General features: G+C 43.0%; 1 protein-coding gene across 1 annotated transcript; it reads left to right on the top strand.

The window, feature by feature from the left end:
- The first annotated feature begins 7,373 nt into the window (after positions 1 to 7,373).
- On the top strand, positions 7,374 to 17,473 carry LOC118593526 (intelectin-1a-like). Its single transcript, XM_036203059.1, is given in 8 exon segments — positions 7,374 to 7,446; positions 9,298 to 9,396; positions 10,565 to 10,743; positions 10,745 to 10,813; positions 11,140 to 11,298; positions 11,647 to 11,767; positions 13,203 to 13,306; positions 17,321 to 17,473. Coding segments are annotated over 8 exon segments (942 nt in total). The 5' UTR covers positions 7,374 to 7,388.
- Positions 17,474 to 18,614: the final 1,141 nt, after the last annotated feature.

The following is an 18,614-nucleotide window of genomic DNA, read 5'->3' as shown; positions in this document are numbered from 1 at the left end:
GTTGCAAATCATCACCCTCTGGTGCAATGGAAGGATCTTTCTACTGGCACTTGGAAGGGACCCGATCCGGTGTTGGTGTGGGCCCGGGGTTCTGTTTGTGTCTTTCCTCAGGACAATGAGGTTCCTCTTTGGGTTCCTGAGTGCTGTGTGCACCCTGCGGCTGCTGCCAAGTCCCAACATGGCAGAGACCTATTGGGCCTTCGTGAAAAACTCTCCCCTTCTGATGCCAATTGAGATTGAAAGCCCAACACTGCCAGCCTTGGCAAGCGTTAACATTAGCCTAGGAACTGTAGCCATGCAGTTGGATTCTTCAGAAGGTAATGTATGGTGACTGCTCTTTCAAGTATGTTTGAGAACATGTCACCCAGACACCTTGGAGATTAAGGATAACCTTGAAGATCACTGACCTCCATTTGTTAACAATAGCATGCCAGCTAGCTTTTCATTTTCACAACCCTCTTCAAGCTGGTATAGTACCTATTCTTCAGGAGTGGCTCTGTGCAGCATTTATTGGCCTCCTGAAATTCATCTAACCCCTTTTGAAGATACCTTAAAATCTGTGAGGCTGAATGTAGCCATTATGAGACCATTAGTTCTGCTCCTTGTCTTCTGTCTTCTTTTTTCTTTATGGTTCTTAGTTGTTCTTTTACAGAGCTGCCAGCTTAAGTTGTGCTGGGATCAAGAAAAATGTGTCCATGCCAGTGGACTGTGGCAGTTAGACACCGATGATGCTTACATGCTCCAGAAGAGAATTTGACACCGCTGTTGCCGTTACAGCAGTGGCAGCCACTACTGCTGCTGTTTCTGGGATTGCCATTTCACTACACCTAGCACAATGGAGACCCTGGCAGCAAAAGTAGCTACCATAGTTAAGTACTCTTTCATTCTATTGGGCATGATAAATTTAGTTCAGTAGTTATATACATTTCGATTGGCTTTGAATGTTATAAATTCAATAAGCTCAAGTTCAATTTGCTTTTGGGATACCATCTTACAAGGACTCTAATTTTCAGTAAAGCTCGTTAAGGAAGAGAATGGCTCAATTGCCTCTAGCCTACTGGCTATGGGTGGGTTAGGACTTCTGTTGGTCTTTTCTGTGTTGCACAGATTGCAAGCCCAGCGCCACTTTGAGATCTTTGGCAGCAGGTAACTCTACAGCTCACGTGGTTGAGCCTGTATGGTAATGAGTATTCAGAGATGGGTAATGGTTGGGGGGCGGTTGCCAACCTAAGATAGAGCGCTTGTGTGGCCTGGACAGGTGTCTCCATGTCTCCTGCTGACATCCCATGCAACCTAAGTCAGAAGCTCATTTTTTTAGTAAAAAGGGGGGACCTGTAGTGCCCTGGAACTCCCAAGTTGGGTAACTGCCACCCTGCTTGCTGACCTTGACCTTGATGTCCTCCCTATGCTGATTCCCTGCCAGTCTCCACCCTCCTGAAAGCTCACTGGAGGTTCTTTGTCTGTGTATCCTGCATTTGGTATAAACAGCTTAGATGCAAGAATGTAGAACATTCAGTAGCAAACTTCTGCATTCTGGGGCTCTTCCATTGTGCTCTAAGCCTGTATTTAAGGTTTCCTCCCTTCTTCAATAAATGGCATTTGGCATCCTCTGGCATGAATGACCCGCTGTCTTTTGTCTCTGTTTTTTTTTTGATCCACAGCCCCTCTCTCGGACATGGTAAATGGATGGTGGTAGTGCTGGTGCTACCGCAACAGTATATTATTATTATTATTTTTATTTATTCTCCCTCTCTCTGTGTAAATGCACAGGGGTGTATGTATGTGAGTATTCATGTACCATGGCACACCTGTGGAAGTCAGAGAACAACTCTGTGGCTCAGTTCTCTGCTTCAAACCATAAGGATCATGGGGGATTGAACTTAGGTTGTCAAGCTTGGTGGCAAGTATTTTTACATGCTGAGCTCTCTTGCTGGATCTTGGCTGGTATGTTTTATAGAAGAGGAAATTTGAGCACAAGAGGAGACATCAAGAATACATGCATGCAGAGAAGAGACTGTGAGAGAAGGTGGCTCTCTCCAAGCCAAGCAGAGAGGCCTTGGAGGGGGAGTAATGATGGCACATTCTCCTTGGATTCCAATTCTCCAGAACTGTAGGAAAATAAATCCAGAGTGTTTAGGTCACTTAGTCAGACAGTTCCCTGAGGAGCATCATTGCAATAGTGCAGTTTGTGCCAATTTTTAACCAATGGGGAAAGGCATGCTGGGTGGGGGCAGGTTTCTGGGTTAAGAGCCACAGGAAGAGACGAGCCATTCTCCATTGTTTTGCTGTAATGCCTGGAACAGCAATAGCCAGCCATTTTGAAATCCATCAGAGGATGAGTTAGGGTGGAGACTAAATGAGCCTATGGACCCAAAGATATAGACAGCTGCTGCATCAACCAAGTGAGCCTGAAGCCATCACTCTTTCTAGATTTATTATTTCATCAGGTGATACATTCACTTTCAAAAAATAAGCCAGTTTGATGGCTCAGAGGTTAAGAGCACTGACTGCTCTTCCAGAGGTCCTGAGTTCAATTCCCAGCAACCACGTGGTGGCTCACAACCATCTGCGATGAGATCTGGTGCCCTCTTCTGTATACATAATAAATAAACAAATCTTTTTTTTTTTTTAAACAACATTACTTTCATATTAAGAAAAAAAAAAAGCTAGTTTGAGTTAAAATTTCTATTAGCCACAGCTGAAAAAAACCCAAATCTGAACAAAACAGGAGTCAAGGACAGTGGGGTTTGGGTGAGGTGGTATGAAGAACAGATACCAGAGGAAGTAGGAGGTAGGATCAATGGGACACAGACTAGACTCTGGTGGTTAGGAAGGTGATCCTCCAAATAGCCTAGATTTTCTTAGACTCTTAGGTCCAAAAAGTTGTAGGCTGTTCTATGATTTATGTACCAGTAAGAATAAGATGTAAAATGACACGAAATATGTCAAATACCACAAAACACATCTAAGAATCAATTTTTAAAAATACTAAAAGAAGTTTATTATTTTATTTGTGTGCATATGCAATTTTTTTTTTAAGAGTCAAGGTCTTGTGTTTCCCAGACTTCAAACTCTATGAAGCTGAGGATGATATTGAATTTCTTCTCCCACTCCCACTCGTTCCTTCTTTCTTTCCTTCTTTCTCTTTTCTTTCTTTTCTTTTCTTTTCTTTTCTTTTCTTTTCTTTCCTTTTTTCTTTTCTCTTCTCCTCTCCTCTTCTCTTCTCTCTCTCTCTCTCTCTCTCTCTCTCTCTCTCTCTCTCTCTCTCTCTCTGAGACATTTCTTTGTGTAGCCCTGGTGTCCTGGAACTCTTTTTGTAGATCAGGCTGGCCTATAATCTATAACCAATAACCTATAACCTATAACCACCACTTTACTAACTCAGAGATCCACCTCCCTCTGCCCCTCCAGTGCTGGGATTAAAGGTGTGTGCCATCACACTGGCCCCTTTTTATTATAGTTTTAAAATTATATTTTGAAATTTTCATACAGTATATTTTGATCATATTTTTCCCTCTTCCAAGCTTTCCCATATCCTCACCAATTCCTTACCCACCTAACTTCATGTTCTTTCTCTTTCTCAAAAAAACACAACACAGCACAAAACAAAATCCCCCCAAACAATAAAACAACAATAACAATAACACCACCACCACCACCACCACCAAACCAGAGCTGGGTATGATCTGAGACTCCTCCTTGAGGATTAGCTTTCATGGAACCAGAAGGCACCATATAAACCTCCAAAGGAGGGAGGCAACCAACAGTTCTAGTCAGCTATGATGCCTGTGAACTACAACAATTACTAGCTTGGGTCAATAATCCTAAGGGCACAAAAGTGGCACATATACTTTGGCAGTAACCAACAGATGTCTAATTGACTTAGGACCTGCTCAACAAGAGGAAAATTATGCCTGGCACTGGAAACCTAACACACACCCAGGGCTAGAGAATTCATGGATCTTGGAGGAGAACCTATAACCACCGTTTTACTAAAGCAGTACAATCCCTAACTTTATTCTAAATATTTGTCCTTATATTCACAGATAAATGCAGTTCTCATCCCTCATCAAGGACACTTCTCTTTGCAACAGACAGAGATCATTGCAGAAGACCACAACCCATCAAAATGCAGGGTTGTAGAGTTCATTCCCAATTGATACATCAGCAACACAACTGCAGCCTAAGTAAGGCTCAGGGTTCATTGTGGAAGAGAGGGTGGGAATACTGTAAGTGTCAAGGGAGGGGGCTGGAGAGATGGCTCAGTGGTTAAGAGCACTGGCTGCTCTCCCACAGGACCCTGGTTCCATTCCCAGCACCCACATGGCAGCTCACAACTCTTCCAGGGGATTTGATGCCTTTTTCTGGATCCTTCAGGCACTGTATTCACATACGGCTCAAACATACATGCAAAACACCCAGACACATTAAAAAAAAAAAAAAAAAAAAGAGTCAAAGGAACAGGAAGACTGCTGTGAGACTCTTGTAGAAATGCCAGAAGCTACACCCATGAGGTCTTACCAATATGACTGCCTGGGCAAGGATGGCACCAGAGACATGCTAATGTAGAGGAGAAGGGAGAAAGTTCATGAGGCCTCAACCCTAGACAAAGGACCTCGGGCAACTAAGGACAGCTGAAAGCTGGAGAAATAGTCTTCTCTAGGGAAGAGAACATCAATTGGCTATGTAATACCAAATGATCAGCACTGAAAACATGTAAATACAAGCAACATTATACAGACTGAGCCAGCTGTATTAGGAATACATGCAAATATACACACCCATGTATGTAACAGCAACTAAAGAAAAAGAGACCATAAATTTGAAAGAGAGAGGTAGTGGGGTGGGGTGCACAGGATGGTTCTGAAGGAGGAAGGGAAAGGGGGAAATGATGTAATTATAATCTCAAAAAAAAAAAAAAAAAAAGAAACAAAACAATAAAACCCAACCCCCAAACCCCTAACCCAAACCAAAATGATGAAAATCACCAAACTATAACAAAAAAGGCACAGACAAAAACCATGGAGTCGGTTTTGTGTAGGTGGCCTGCTCTGGAGTGTGGTGTGGTTGATATCAGATTTCCTCCAGAGGGAACTGGTGTCAACCTCTTGTAACACATATTGATCGCAAATAGCTTTTTGGTTGGCAGTGAAATTTTGTGCCCACTTCCATTTGTCTATGTTGGGATTCCCCCCGGCTCCCCCTCCCCAATACAGGATTTCTTTGTGGAGCTCGGGCTGTCCTTGAACTCCCTTTGTAGACCTGGCTGGGCTCCAACTCACAGAGATCTGAGATCTTCCTGCCTCTGCCTCCTGAATGCTGGTATTAAAGGTGTGTGCCACCACTGCCTGGCATATATTGGGATTTTGTATGTCTTGAATTTATGTAGGTCTTGTGTATGCTGTCACAGTTCTGTGACTTAATATGTGCTCCAGTCCTGTTGGATGACACTGGATGACACTGTCGACTTTTTGTTCTCCCACCTCCATGGTAACAAGCCGTGGTGTTACAGATTTGTGCCACCACACCTGGTTTATGCAGTGCTAAGGATGGAACCCAGGGCTTTGAATGTGAGGCAAGCACTCTACCAAGAAAGCCATATGCCTCTGTTTTATTTTATCCTTTCAATATACCTGAGCGATTTGTGTAAACCAGTCTTTTAAACCTAAAAAACAGAAAATATTTGCCTAGACCAATGGTTTTCAACCTGTGGGTTGTAACTCCTGGGGGTGGGGAGTTGAACAACCCTTTCAGAGGAGTCACCTAAGACCACCAGAAACACCAGCTATTTACATTATGATTCATAACAGTAGCAAAGTCACAGTTATGAAGTAGCAATGACAATGATTTCATGGTTGCGGGTCACCACAGCATGAGGAACTGTATTAAAGGATCACAGCGTTAGGAAGGTTGAGAACCACTGCCTTAGATACAAAACTTAATCTTTTCCTGAGGACTGAAATGCTAGCTGAGTAATAAAATGAAGTCAAGTATTATGGGTGTTGTATCACTGAGGAGAAGTTGAATAATTCCCTCATAGCCCAAGAGGGAAGATTTGAAAACTGAAGAATAACAGGGGAAAAGGGTGTACATTTGAAGTAGCATCAGAGATGGTGTCTATAGATTTAATCCCCAATGCAGTTTATGGTAAAATTTTACTAGTTTGTGGCAGATATGAGAAAAATTAAGGACAAAAGAGTTAGTGTTGTATGCCACTAAGTTTATTTTATGCAAATGTTTGTATTTATTCTGAAATTATTCTTTCACAATCTTGTTTTATGTTTCCTTTTTTTTTTCTAGCCAGGATTGATGGCACATACCTAAAATTCCAGCACTTGGCAGGTAAAGGCAGGAGGATCTGGAGTCTAAGGTCCTTCTCAGCTATATGTGAGTTTGAGCCAGGGTGTGTTACATGAGACCTTGTCTCAAAATGGACACTACTGGGAAAAAATTCCCTTTTATGTGCTGTGTCTTTCTGTATGCTGTAAATATATGTTGCTCTGAATGGCTGATAAATAAAGCTCTTTGGCCAATGGTGAGGAAGAATAGGTTAGTACATTCCAACCAAAGAGACAGGAAGAGGAAAGGAGAGGCGGAAGAGATGCTGGGAGCTGCCTCCAGGAGAAGCAAGATGTAAAAGTACCAGTATGCCATGAAGCCACATGGCAACTTATAGATAAATAGAAATGGGTTAAGCTATAAGAGTTAGCTAGAGAGAAGTCTGAGCCATAGGCTGTCCAGTTTGTAAATAATATAAGCCTCTGTGTGTTTACTTGGGACTAAGCAGCTTCAGGATGAGGGAGTGGGAGAGATTTGTTCCAGCCATGGGCCGGGCAGGACACAGGAAATCTTCCGGCTACACCTATGAATGATGATTATGGTAAATGTTAGAATTTTTTTTTAAAGAAAAATATTAATTTACAGGAAATACACAAACTGTATACCAAACCCAAATCACTAATATCACTGAGAATGATATTAGTAAACCACACTTAATATTTGTTCTTTAGAGCCTGCTAATCTCAGAATTACCCTACAATAAACAGATGCTCTATCTACACTAGGCATCCTGCCAGAAGGTAAGCTTATGGCCTGCTGGCCTTTCCCCATAAAAGGTCCAGAGCCTCACACAGGCAGGAGCCTCAGAAGAGAAAGCTCTGTGTTATTACTCAGCAACTCTCAGCTCCCGCCAGGTACAGAGGGAAGGTGGTTGCTGTTTGTGGAACAGATGGGAAAGGATTTTGGCTCAGGTCACTGTTATAGCCAAAATGTGTTGAGCTAAATAAAGGGAAAGGGTCCTTGAAGGACTAGATAGGAGCTGAGACTGGGATCAGGGAAAAATATGGTCAGGATGGAGTGACCTTTGTCTTGTTTTTCTCTAGGTGACCATGACCCAACTCAGCTTCCTGCTATTTATCATCCTGGCCACCAGAGGGTGCACGGCAGGTGAGTTTTGCTACAGGACCCCAGATTTCTTGCTACAGGACCCCAGATTTCTCAGGTCACCTCTAGCTTTAAAGGCAGTCAGCACTAGACTGGGTTGCTTCCAGGACCTGGGTCTCTGAGAGCCAGAGGTCATGCTTCTTTTACTGTTTGTTTTTTGAAACAGGGTTTCTCTGAGTAGCCCTGGCTTTCCTGGAACTCAATCTGTAGACCAGGCTGACCTCAAACTCAGACATCTGCCTGCCTCTGCCTCTACCTCCTGAGTGATGGGTTTAAAGACAGGTTTCACACAGCTCAGCTGATCATGCATTTAAAAAATAACTTTGTGCAATAAAATACAATTGTATTATTTTCTTATTCTTTTTTTCCTTCCAACATTTCCCAATTATCCCCCACCCCTACTCTCTAACAAATTAAAGGCCTATTTTTCTTTAATTGTGGATTTCTCTCCCCCCTCCTCTCTCTCTCTCTCTCTCTCTCTCTCTCTCTCTCTCTCTCTCTCTCTCTCTCTCTCTCTCTCTCTCTCTCTCTCTCTCTCTCTCTCTCTCTCTCTCTCACACACACACACACACACACACACACACACACACACATACCTATATATACCTAGACATACAAACAAAACCTAGTTCATTCCCCAAAGAGATGATGCCTTTGAGATGTAGGCTGGGTGTTGATTGCCTCTTAAGGAAATGGTCTGTGGCAGTGAGATTGCTGAGATACTTGTTCCAGATTCTTTACTTATGTGTAGCTTACTTGTGAGGAACTTCTGCAAGAATTGTGCCCTGTCCTTAGTCACTACCTATGCTTAGGACCTTTGCTTTAGGGTTTCAATACCAAGTGAATGGTCTTGTTTGTGCCCAGAGAATGTTGTCTTCAGTTCTACTCTCTACAAGAACTCACCATTGTTTTAAAATGTTTATTTCAACTTCACTGCTGTTTTAAGGAAAAAGGCATGCAGCCAAAAGTTTTTCTGTGTCCCGCCTGGTCCTCTCAGACCCAAGTAAACACACAGAGGCTTGTATTAATTATGAACTGGATGGCCTATGGCTCAAGCTTCTTGCTAGCTAGCTCTTATATCTTAAATTTTTAACTCATTTCTATTAATCTATGTTTTGCCACGTGTTCTGTGGCTTTACTGGTCTGCTGGCATGTTGTTCCTTGAGAGGCAGGCTGGCGTCTCTCTCCTCTCCTCTCGTCTTCCTGTCTATCTGCTTATATTTTCTGCCTGCCTCTAAGCTGCCTTGCCATAGACCAATACAGATTTATTTATCAACCAATCAGAGCAACACATATTCACAGCATACAGAAAGAAATCCCACAGCAAAGGAAAGTCCCTAAATGCCGTCTTACTTGACCTACACATGGTAGTCTTTGTCAGCTCAGTATTAGGCTCTAGGGAACTGAGGTTAAGACACAATAAATACAATCCAAAATTACTTGACTTGTAAACATGGAGCTAGTTACACCTGAGTAGTTCTGACCCCAGAGTTCTTGTTTGTTTCCATCCTTCTAGGTTCTCAGAGGACATTGCAGAGTTGAGGCTAGTTTGTAAGGCTTTTTTGTCCAGGGTCTCTTGGTCAAGCCTCTGCACTGTCAGCCTCACTACCCATGCTTCAGACACATTAGGCTCCCTGCATTTCTTCTACTGCAAAGCTGGACTTCACTTTATTCTCCTCTTTCAGGACTTTGGACACAAAGTTCTCCACACCTTCAAATCTCTTGTTTTTCTTCCTAGTTACAAATCTTGTTGGTTTTCATAGTGAGGCTTTGAGAAATCTTGGAATGAGTTTAGGGTGAATGACAAGGGGAGTCTGGGTGTCACATGAGAATGAAATTCTGCATCTTCTCTAGTTAAAGAGAACCTGGATACCAACAGATGGACCAATCCTGTGTTTTCCTCTCTGTTCAGAAGCTGCAAGGAAATCAAGCAAGAGATGACTGGGGCACAAGGTGAGTGACGAAGCATTTGAAGACCCCACTGTAATCCTAACACTTGGGGGCCCAAAGCAGAGGATTGAAAGTTCCAAAGCAGCCTGGGGAGACCCTGTCTCAAAAATACAACAAATAATCCAGTTAGGAAATCAGGGTTTTGTCTTTTGGAACAGCTTTTCTTTTTGATATAGAAATGTGATAGAATGTACATAATGGATAAAAATTGCCACTGAGCCAATTTGAAGGGTTTTCAGAGTCAAGAATGACTTTCACAACAGTATGGATGACCACTATCCATCTCCAGAAAGTTTTCGTTCCTTAAATAGAAATCATGCAGCCACAAAGTAATAAATTCCTGTGTTTCCTATGAATTGCTGTTCTGTCTCCTACTTCTATGAATTTGTCAATTCTTGTTACCCTCATTTGAGTAATCTGCCTTGTCTCATTAGTATACGTCAAGGCTCATATGTGTTGAGGAATACTTAATTTATTTTAGGAATATTTATTATTATTATTATTTAGATGTACATGTCTCTGTGTGGGCATGTGTACATGTATGTGCAGGTATGCAGGTACCTTCAGAGTTCAGAAGAGGCCATCTAGTCCTCTGGAGCTGGAGTGACAGGCACTTGTACACTGACAAGTATGAGTGCTGGAAACTGACTCAAGTCCTCTGCTAGAGCAGTGCTTGCTTTTAACCATGGAGCCATTTCTCCAGCCCACTTCATTCTTTTTGATCTATTGGATACATAGGAAAGTATGTGATATATATTCTGCATACTAGACAGCACAGAATATATTGCTAATTCCTTTTTCTGAAGAGAAATACTTGGATTGTTTCTTCCTTTCGGGTTTTGGGTCCAGAGCTGTAATGAACATGAATGTACATATCTGAGGTCCTGTTCCCAGTTATTTGGGTATCTGCTGAGTGGAGTTGCAAAGTCCTTTGATAATATTTATGTTTCACTTTAGAAATACATCACTGTCCGTTTGGATAATTCTATGTTCTGCCTTAATCACAGAAGGATGGCTTTCTGAACTCAGGCAGATCCCCGGGGACACCTGTGACAGGACACTCAGGATATGAGACATTAGCCATATTTGTAGTTCCTAGAGTCATTCTGCCTATGGAGCAGAGATGGACAATGAGCCTGCACCCAGGACTGCGGACTGGTTCTCTCTACAGATGGCCTCTATTTCCTCCGCACGGAGAATGGTGTCATCTACCAGACCTTCTGTGACATGACCACTGCAGGTGGTGGATGGACCCTGGTGGCCAGTGTGCATGAGAACAACATGGGTGGGAAGTGCACAGTGGGTGATCGCTGGTCCAGTCAGCAAGGCAGCAGAATCGACTACCCAGAGGGGAGACGGCAACTGGGCCAACTACAACACCTTTGGGTCTGCAGAGGGGGCCACAAGTGATGACTACAAGGTTGGTACACTCTGTAGCCACTTGGGAAAGGGTGAGGTTGTGAGTGTAGTTCAAGCATGCCTGGGAGAGGGTTGCATGGTTGCTCTTCAACATAGTGCTAAAGAAGTGAAAAACACTTATCTTGAATCTCAACATCTCCACAAGTAGGCTTTTAGGTAAGTAGGTGTTGGGGTCATTGTCCTTGGAAATGAGGGTATCTGAGCATGGCTGGTCATCGGTCCACTTGGAGCCCAGAGATATCAGCTGTGCTGAGAGCCCTGCATGTGGGTCTTTTGCTTAGTGAAATCTCCTGGTCTGGTCAGGCTCAGTTGTTGGTTGCTTTCCAGAACTCCGGCTACTTCGACATCCAGGCTGAGAACCTGGGTATCTGGCATGTGCCAAACAAGACCCCCCTGCACAATTGGAGGAACAGCTCCCTGCTGAGGTACCGCACCTTCACTGGCTTCCTGCAGCACCTGGGCCATAATCTGTTTGGTCTATACCAGGTACTGGAGACTGCTGGCTGAGGCTGCTTTTCAAAGGTTTAGAGAGAAGCAGGTGTTTGAGGTTGGGTGGGTTGTATTTCATTTTCCCTTATTCTAAAGTGTAATGAGCCAAGGAGGGCAAAGGTAGGGGTACGGGGAAAAGAGAGAAATAGGAGTGAAGAGAAGAGAAAAGGGGGAAGGTCTAGGGTGTCTGAGAGACACAGACAAAGGAAAGGATTCTTTCTTTCCTGACTGGTTTGGAAACAATCTCGGTCACTGGATACATGCTGTGCTTCTCAACACAGGACAGTGTTCTTGTGAGTGCCGATGCTGCCATCCTTACCCAGGGACTTCTTTTGTTTCTTGTAGAAGTACCCAGTGAAATATGGGGCAGGGAAGTGTTGGACTGACAATGGCCCAGCAATACCTGTGGTCTACGACTTTGGTGATGCTCAGAAGACAGCCGCTTATTACTCGCCCCTTGGCCAGAGTGAGTGTCTAATGCTTCTCTGAACCCTCTGCAGGACACTTGATAAATTTAGTTATAATAACTAACTGTCATTTACCATCCATGACAGCCTGCTTCTCTTATATGAATGTGTTTGTTTCACTTCATTCAATTGCTTTCCTTTGGGATCTCAACTATTACTAACCCATTTTACAGCCTAGGAGATTGGATCACTGAAGGTCCAGGAGTTTGCATGAAAGCACAGGGCATCAGCAGGAGAGTGTGCATTTGCCTTGGGGAAACTTGGCTATGGAATCAATTCTAGCAACATTGATATCATCCAGTGATTTCTTAGGAACAGACCAGGTTCACGTGAAAGGGGAAGAACAACAGAACAAAACCGGATAGAACAACACCAAAAATAAGAGTTTTATTTCTATTGTGAGGGGTGACTATCGTGTTATTTAATATAAATCCAAGGTGGCGACAGCCAGGTGGTGGTGGCACACGCCTTTAATCCCAGCACTCGGGAGGCAGAAGTAGGTGAATCTCTGTGAGTTCAAGGCCAGTCTGGTCTACAAAGTGAGTTTCAGGTTAGGTTCCAAAGCTATGCAGAGAAACCCTGTCTCGGGGAAAAAAAAAATCCAAGGTGGCACAGTATAGCCGGAAGGTTTCTCTGATCCTGCCAGGCCTGCAGTCCTGCAGCTACTTAAAATAATCACTCAGAGGCTTATATTAATTATAACTGCTGAACTATTAGATCAGGCTTATTACTGATTAGCTCATACACTTAGCGTAACCCATAATTCTTATTTATGTTTAGCCATGTGGCTTGGTACCTTTTCTCAGTTCTGCCTGGCCATCTTGCTTCCTCAGTGTCTGGCTGGTGACCTCTGATTCCAACTTTCCTCTTCCCAGAATTCTCCTAGTCTGCTTGCCCCACCTATACTTCCTGCATGACTACTGGCCAATCAGTGTTTTATTAAATCAGTGTACAAGAGCATTATCCCACAGCAGCACAAACCCTTCATAGAAGTTGGGCCTGTGCTGTGTAATTTAAAACTCTTATTGTTTCTGCTTTGTATATGAAAGTTTAAAATTAAAGGGAAGAAGGAAAGTGTGATAAGACCAAAGTCAATACACTTGCTACCTGTCGTGATGGTCCATTGGAGGTTGTCAGTGTGGTCTTCTGGGTTACTAAATTTCTTCACACAAGCCTTCCACAGACTGGGGTCTTTTTGAAGACCCACTCTTGAACTCTGGGATTTGGAAAAGCCTCCTGTTAGCTACATTTGTGGTTGGGATGTTTCAGTCACTGGCCACGATAATGTCAGACTCCACCCAGTTTTTCTAATGTCTTGAACTAGAATCTGTGCCTGGCACTGAAAATCTCTGCACTGACCTTACAACAAAGATTTCTAGAATCTTCTTTGAATGCTGTTTTTTTTTTTTTTTTTTTTTAACCTTATCTTTTCAGAGGAATTCACTGCAGGATTTGTTCAGTTCAGAGTGTTTAATAATGAGAGAGCAGCCAGTGCTTTGTGTGCTGGCATGAAGGTCACTGGATGTAATTCTGAAGCTGTGAGTCTTTTTAAAATTATTTTTAAATTGTGTATATACCTTTATGCTTGTGTGTAGGCATATGCATGTGAGTAGAGGCACCCTTGGAAGCCAGAAGAGGGTGTTAGATTCCCTGGAAATGGAGTTACATGTGGTTTTGACATGCCTGACATGGGTGCTTGAGAACTGAACTTGGATCGTTCTGCAAAAGCAGCAAGAGTTCTGAACTGCTGGGCCATTTCTCTAACTCCAAACTCATGAGTCTTACTAGGGACCGAGTGGGCCTGTGGTTAGACTGAGTTTTTCAGTGTGTGTTGAGCGTGGGAGACTGTCATAGTAGTGTGAGCATGTGTGTGAAAGTGTGACCTTGTAGCTGGGATCAGAACTTCTGTCTAAATACAAATATCCTGTCTGGTTGAAGACCAAAGTCAATGTTACATCTTCTAATACACCGTTGCTGTTTCTTTAGCTTTTAGGATAAAACACTCAGTTACTTGGAGTCAGGGTGACACTTATATTCAGGAAGTCTTGTGGAAGCCTTTGGAGTCTGAGATTATCAGAGAGTCCCCAGGTATTGTCATTCTCTACCCAGGGTTTAGCTTTCAGAGTGAAATGTATCCTTTCCAGGATTTGTACAGAAACTTATTGTGTGGAAGATTTACTGGAAAAGTTGTGGACATCTGGTAGACCTCACCCAGGCTCTCCACCTCCTTATCACAGGCACTTTCTGTGGTTAGTGGTCATTGTGTAGACTGATTGGGAGGGAGGTGCACTCAGTTCCACTGCAGCTGCCTGATACTCCCTTAAGCCTGGGGTCATTAGACTCTTCTGTGTATTTATTTATTTTTCTAGTTTGTGGCAAGGCAGAATGAGGTGGGAATTGCCAAGAATAACAGATTCTCTTGGAAGCCAGACCTCCTCAAATAACAGTCTCAGAAAAGGATCCTGAGCCCCTGACAGGTGGCCCTTTTTCATATTTCATTCCTTGGTCATCAGAGTGTCTATTCTCCTGGTAGGATAAGAAGCTTTGCTGACAAGGAGGCCTGCTGATTGTGATGAGAGTGATGGAGATAATGAAAGGGAAGGTCTCCTTGTGAAAATCTGGTTCCTATTCACCTTTCAGTCATGTCTGAAGAATATGAAAGGTAGTGTGTGCACAGGTGCCAGTGTGTTATTTGCTTACTGTTTATCATAGCTTGTTGAGCACCTACACTGTGATGGCACAGGAGACATACCGTTGGACAGTCACACAAATGTGTAATTGTTTTCTGATATGTTTGAAGTACAATAGAAATATAAACTAAGGAGCTTGGGTATGGCTTAGTGGTAAAACATTTGCCTAACATCAGAAGGCCCTGGGTTTTGGTTCCATGTGCCATAAAACAAAAGAAAGCAAGACACAAAACATACAAACATACAAACTAACAATAGCTAGGGGCTACACTGAGCACTGGGAATGACAGAGTACTGACTGCAGGAAAGGGTTTTTGTTTTTGAGACAGGTCTCATATATCTTAGGTTGGTTCTAAACTCACTATTCAGTGAAGATATCTTTGAACTTCTGGTCCTCTTGTCTTTAGCTTCCCAGTGCTAGAATGACAGGCCTGTGACAGCACACCCAGTTTATAGGAAAGGTAGTTTTGAGTTGAGTCTTGGAAGATGGACACAAGCTTATGGTGCAGACCAATTTAGGGTGAGTGAATAGCGTATTCCAGTTTTCCAGTGTTTAGTTAGCATGTGGTATTGAGGGAGAAGAAGCTGTGTTTTTGTTCTGGTGTAGGGATGGATGTAGGGTAGAGGCAAGAGCTGATTTAGGAAGTGTTAACAGGAACTAGATCAAGAAGAAACTTTTACATTGCCCTAGTGAGTTTATACCGTATATAAATGACGGGAGTCATCAATACATTTTAAAGTGGAAGACTAACTTTATCATCTTTGTGTGTTAAAATGACACTGATCGCACAATGTCAAATTTGAGTGGGGGAAAGAGTAGGCACAAAGAAAGGTGTTTTCCATGGTCTAAATGAAAGCATGAAGTAGGGCAGTACCCATGTATGGAGCCAATGAACACAGGAGATTGAAAATTTAAGACCAGACAAATACATAGAATGGGAAGAGATGTCTAGGATAACCTTATGGTTTTCATTTGGGTGAGCGAATACCATTTTTTAAAAAGATTTATTTATTTGTTATGTATACAGCATGTATGACTGCAGGCCAAAAGAGGGCACCAGATCTCGTTACAGATGGTTGTGAGCCACCATGTGGTTGCTAGGAATTGAATTCAGGACTCTGGAAGAGCAGTCAATGCTCTTAACCTCTGAGCCATCTCTCCAGCCCGAGTGAATACCATTTACAAAAATCTTTTAAAATTAAGTTTACTTAACTCATAACATAAAATTATATATTAAGAGGATGCTCTGTGATAGGTCAATACACAAATAGATCATGCAATGTTTACATCAGGTTAAGCCTGTCTGTCTCTCAAACATGCATTTCCTTGTGGTAGAAACATTCCAATTGATTTCCTCTACCTTTCAAACTCTGCAACATGCTCTCATTGTCTATAATCATCTTTCTCTGTAATAGCACACTAGTATTTCTTGGTGTGACAGAACATATTCTGCTACAGTGGTGCAGTGGTTTCATGTGGTAGTACTGCCTAGAAGCATCATAGTGATTCTAGATGGTTTGAGGACACCCTGTGATGTTTACACCGTGGTTAGAACAGCCAATGAATTTATCATAATAAATCCCCCTTATTAAGTGGCACATGGCTGTAACTAACCTTGCTTTTCATGTGGAGCTTGAAATGTCCAAATAATGATTTGAATGGCTGATGGATTTAAGATCTTTAGCTAAAGACACTTCTGGACTGCAGATAGACAGTTTGAGCCAACAGTGAATAGTTGGTTAAATGAAGGCAGAGGGTTGACACAAGCTACAAGGAACTGGAACATGTGTCTCCTCTGGGAAGTGGTGCTTAAGGAATTCATGAAGGAAGAGTCTAGCTAGAGAACCTGAGAACAAAGGTTCAGAGAAGTTGAGGGAAATGAAGGAAGAGACAGTGATGCCACTAAAGCCAATGAAGGGTTTTATGGATCAAACAGAGTGATACCACCAACGGAGAGTCTGATGAAGGACTAAGAGTTCACTGAATTTGTCTTTTAAGGTGTGTCTGGGCTCATCAGCTGTATTAGTCAGCCTTCTGCCTCTGATTAACATACAAGAGAAACAGGTTAAGATGGGAAAGTCTTGTTTAGTTTCATTCTTTCAGAGATTTTAGCCTGTGGTCAGTTGGCTCCATTGTTGTTAGACCTATGGTGAGACAAAAATATCCTACTGGAAGAGCATATCAGAACAGTGTGGCCTAGTGAATGGTGGCCAGGAAGCTGAGAAACAGCATGAAAGGCCAAGGCAAGTCACCTTCAAAGACATGCTTCACTGTGGGTAAGAAGATGGCATAGTGGGTAAAGAACTTGGGGTACAAGTCTGGTGATCAGCTGCACACAGTAGTAGGGTGTCTGTAATTCCAGTGTCCCCCAGAGAGGGATGGGAGACAGAGGCATGGACCCTCCCAAATCTCTTAGGTCAGCAAACATGGCTAACACAGTGGTGAAGAGAACCGGTCTCAAAGAAGGAGGAAAGTCAAGGACCCACAACATCTGGAGATTGTCCTCTAACTTCTGCTTTCACATAGGTACATTTGTGTCATGAAGGCACATGCCCCACTCTTTCCCAACACATTACACCTCCTTTCCCAGTGATCTGTTTCCTCTAACCAGATACCCAACCCCCATTCATAGCTTCACCACCTCCCAATAGTCAGTTCAAAATTGTGAACCCATTAATGATTAGCCAGTTGTTGAAATCAGGGTCCTTATAGTCAAGCCTTCCCCAAAGTCCTGCCTCTGGATGTTACTTAACTGGGGACCATGTCTTCAGTGCACAACACCTTTGGAGAGGACACTTCATATCTGAACCATATCACCAGCTGACCTCTCATTGCTATTTCCTCTCTTCCTTCTTTTCCAGAACTGCATTGGTGGAGGAGGATTCTTCCCAGAAGGTAACCCTCGGCAGTGTGGGGACTTCTCTGCATTTGATTGGAATGGATATGGAACTCACATTGGGTACAGCAGTAGCCGGGAGATAACTGAAGCAGCTGTTCTTCTGTTCTATCGTTGAGAACTTTGTGGTGTGGGACCCAGACTTCTTCTCCAGTCTGTGGCCTCACATGCATGGAGAAAAACTTACCTGGTAACAAAAATGCTTAGAATGCTAATGACACAGGAAAGGAGAATAAATCATGTTCATTGCAGGCTTGGTGTCTTTGTGAATCCTTTTTGTGCAGGCATGAGAGATTTCAAAAGAGTTTCTGCTGCCCTGGTTGGTTGTTCTTTAGATATCAGGACTGTGAATCCTGATGTAGCAATACTCTTTTTTAAAAAATTGATTCTTTTCTGGCTGGAGAGATGGCTTAGCGGTTAAGAGCACTGGCTGCTTTCCCAAAGGTCCTGAGTTCAATTCTCAGCACATATCTGTAATGAGGTCAGGTGCCCTCTTCTGGCCTGCAGGCAGAACACTGCGTACATAATAAGTAAATAAATCTAAAAAAAAAAGAAAAAATATATTACATCCTGACAGCAGTCCCCTCTCCCTCCTCTCTTCCCAATCCATTTCTTACCTACTTCTCCTCTAGATCCATTTCTCCTCCATTTCCCTTCAGAAAAGGACAGGCTTCCTAGGGCTATAGACCAAACATGGCATATCAAGTTACAATAAGACTAGGCACATCCCCTCATATTAATGCTGGCTATCCAGTAGGAGGAAGAGGGTCCCAAGAGCAGGCCAAAGAGTTAGAGACAACCTCCACTCCCACTTTATTAGTTCTACAAGGAGACCATAACATATGCAGAGGACCTAGGTCAGACCCATATAGGATCCCTAATTAGCACAATCTCTGTGAGTCCTGGTTAGTTGATTCTGTAGGCCACATTCTTGTGGTGTTCTTGACCACTCTTGCTCCTACAGTCCTTCCTCTGAGTCTAGCACAGGATTCCCCAAGATTCTTCTAATGTTTAGCTGTGGGACTCTGCATCTGCTCTCATTAGTTGCTGGATGGAGCCTCTCTGATGGTGATTATTATAGGCTCCAGTCTATGAGTATAGCAGAATATCATTAGGAATCATTTCATTGACTGCCTCCTAGTCACATTTGGTTCTATTCTAGGTCTCTGGGTTATCTAGACTCTTGTTCCTTGCCCTCCAGATATTGTCAGGCATTGTCAGGCATGGGCTTCCTCTCATGGCCTGGGCCACAAGTTGGA

The sequence above is a fragment of the Onychomys torridus genome, chromosome 11 (assembly GCF_903995425.1).
Source record: "Onychomys torridus chromosome 11, mOncTor1.1, whole genome shotgun sequence".
NCBI lineage: Eukaryota > Metazoa > Chordata > Mammalia > Rodentia > Cricetidae > Onychomys > Onychomys torridus.
The sequence above is the reverse complement of the archived record's forward strand: the minus strand, read 5'-3'. Positions and strand labels throughout refer to the sequence as shown.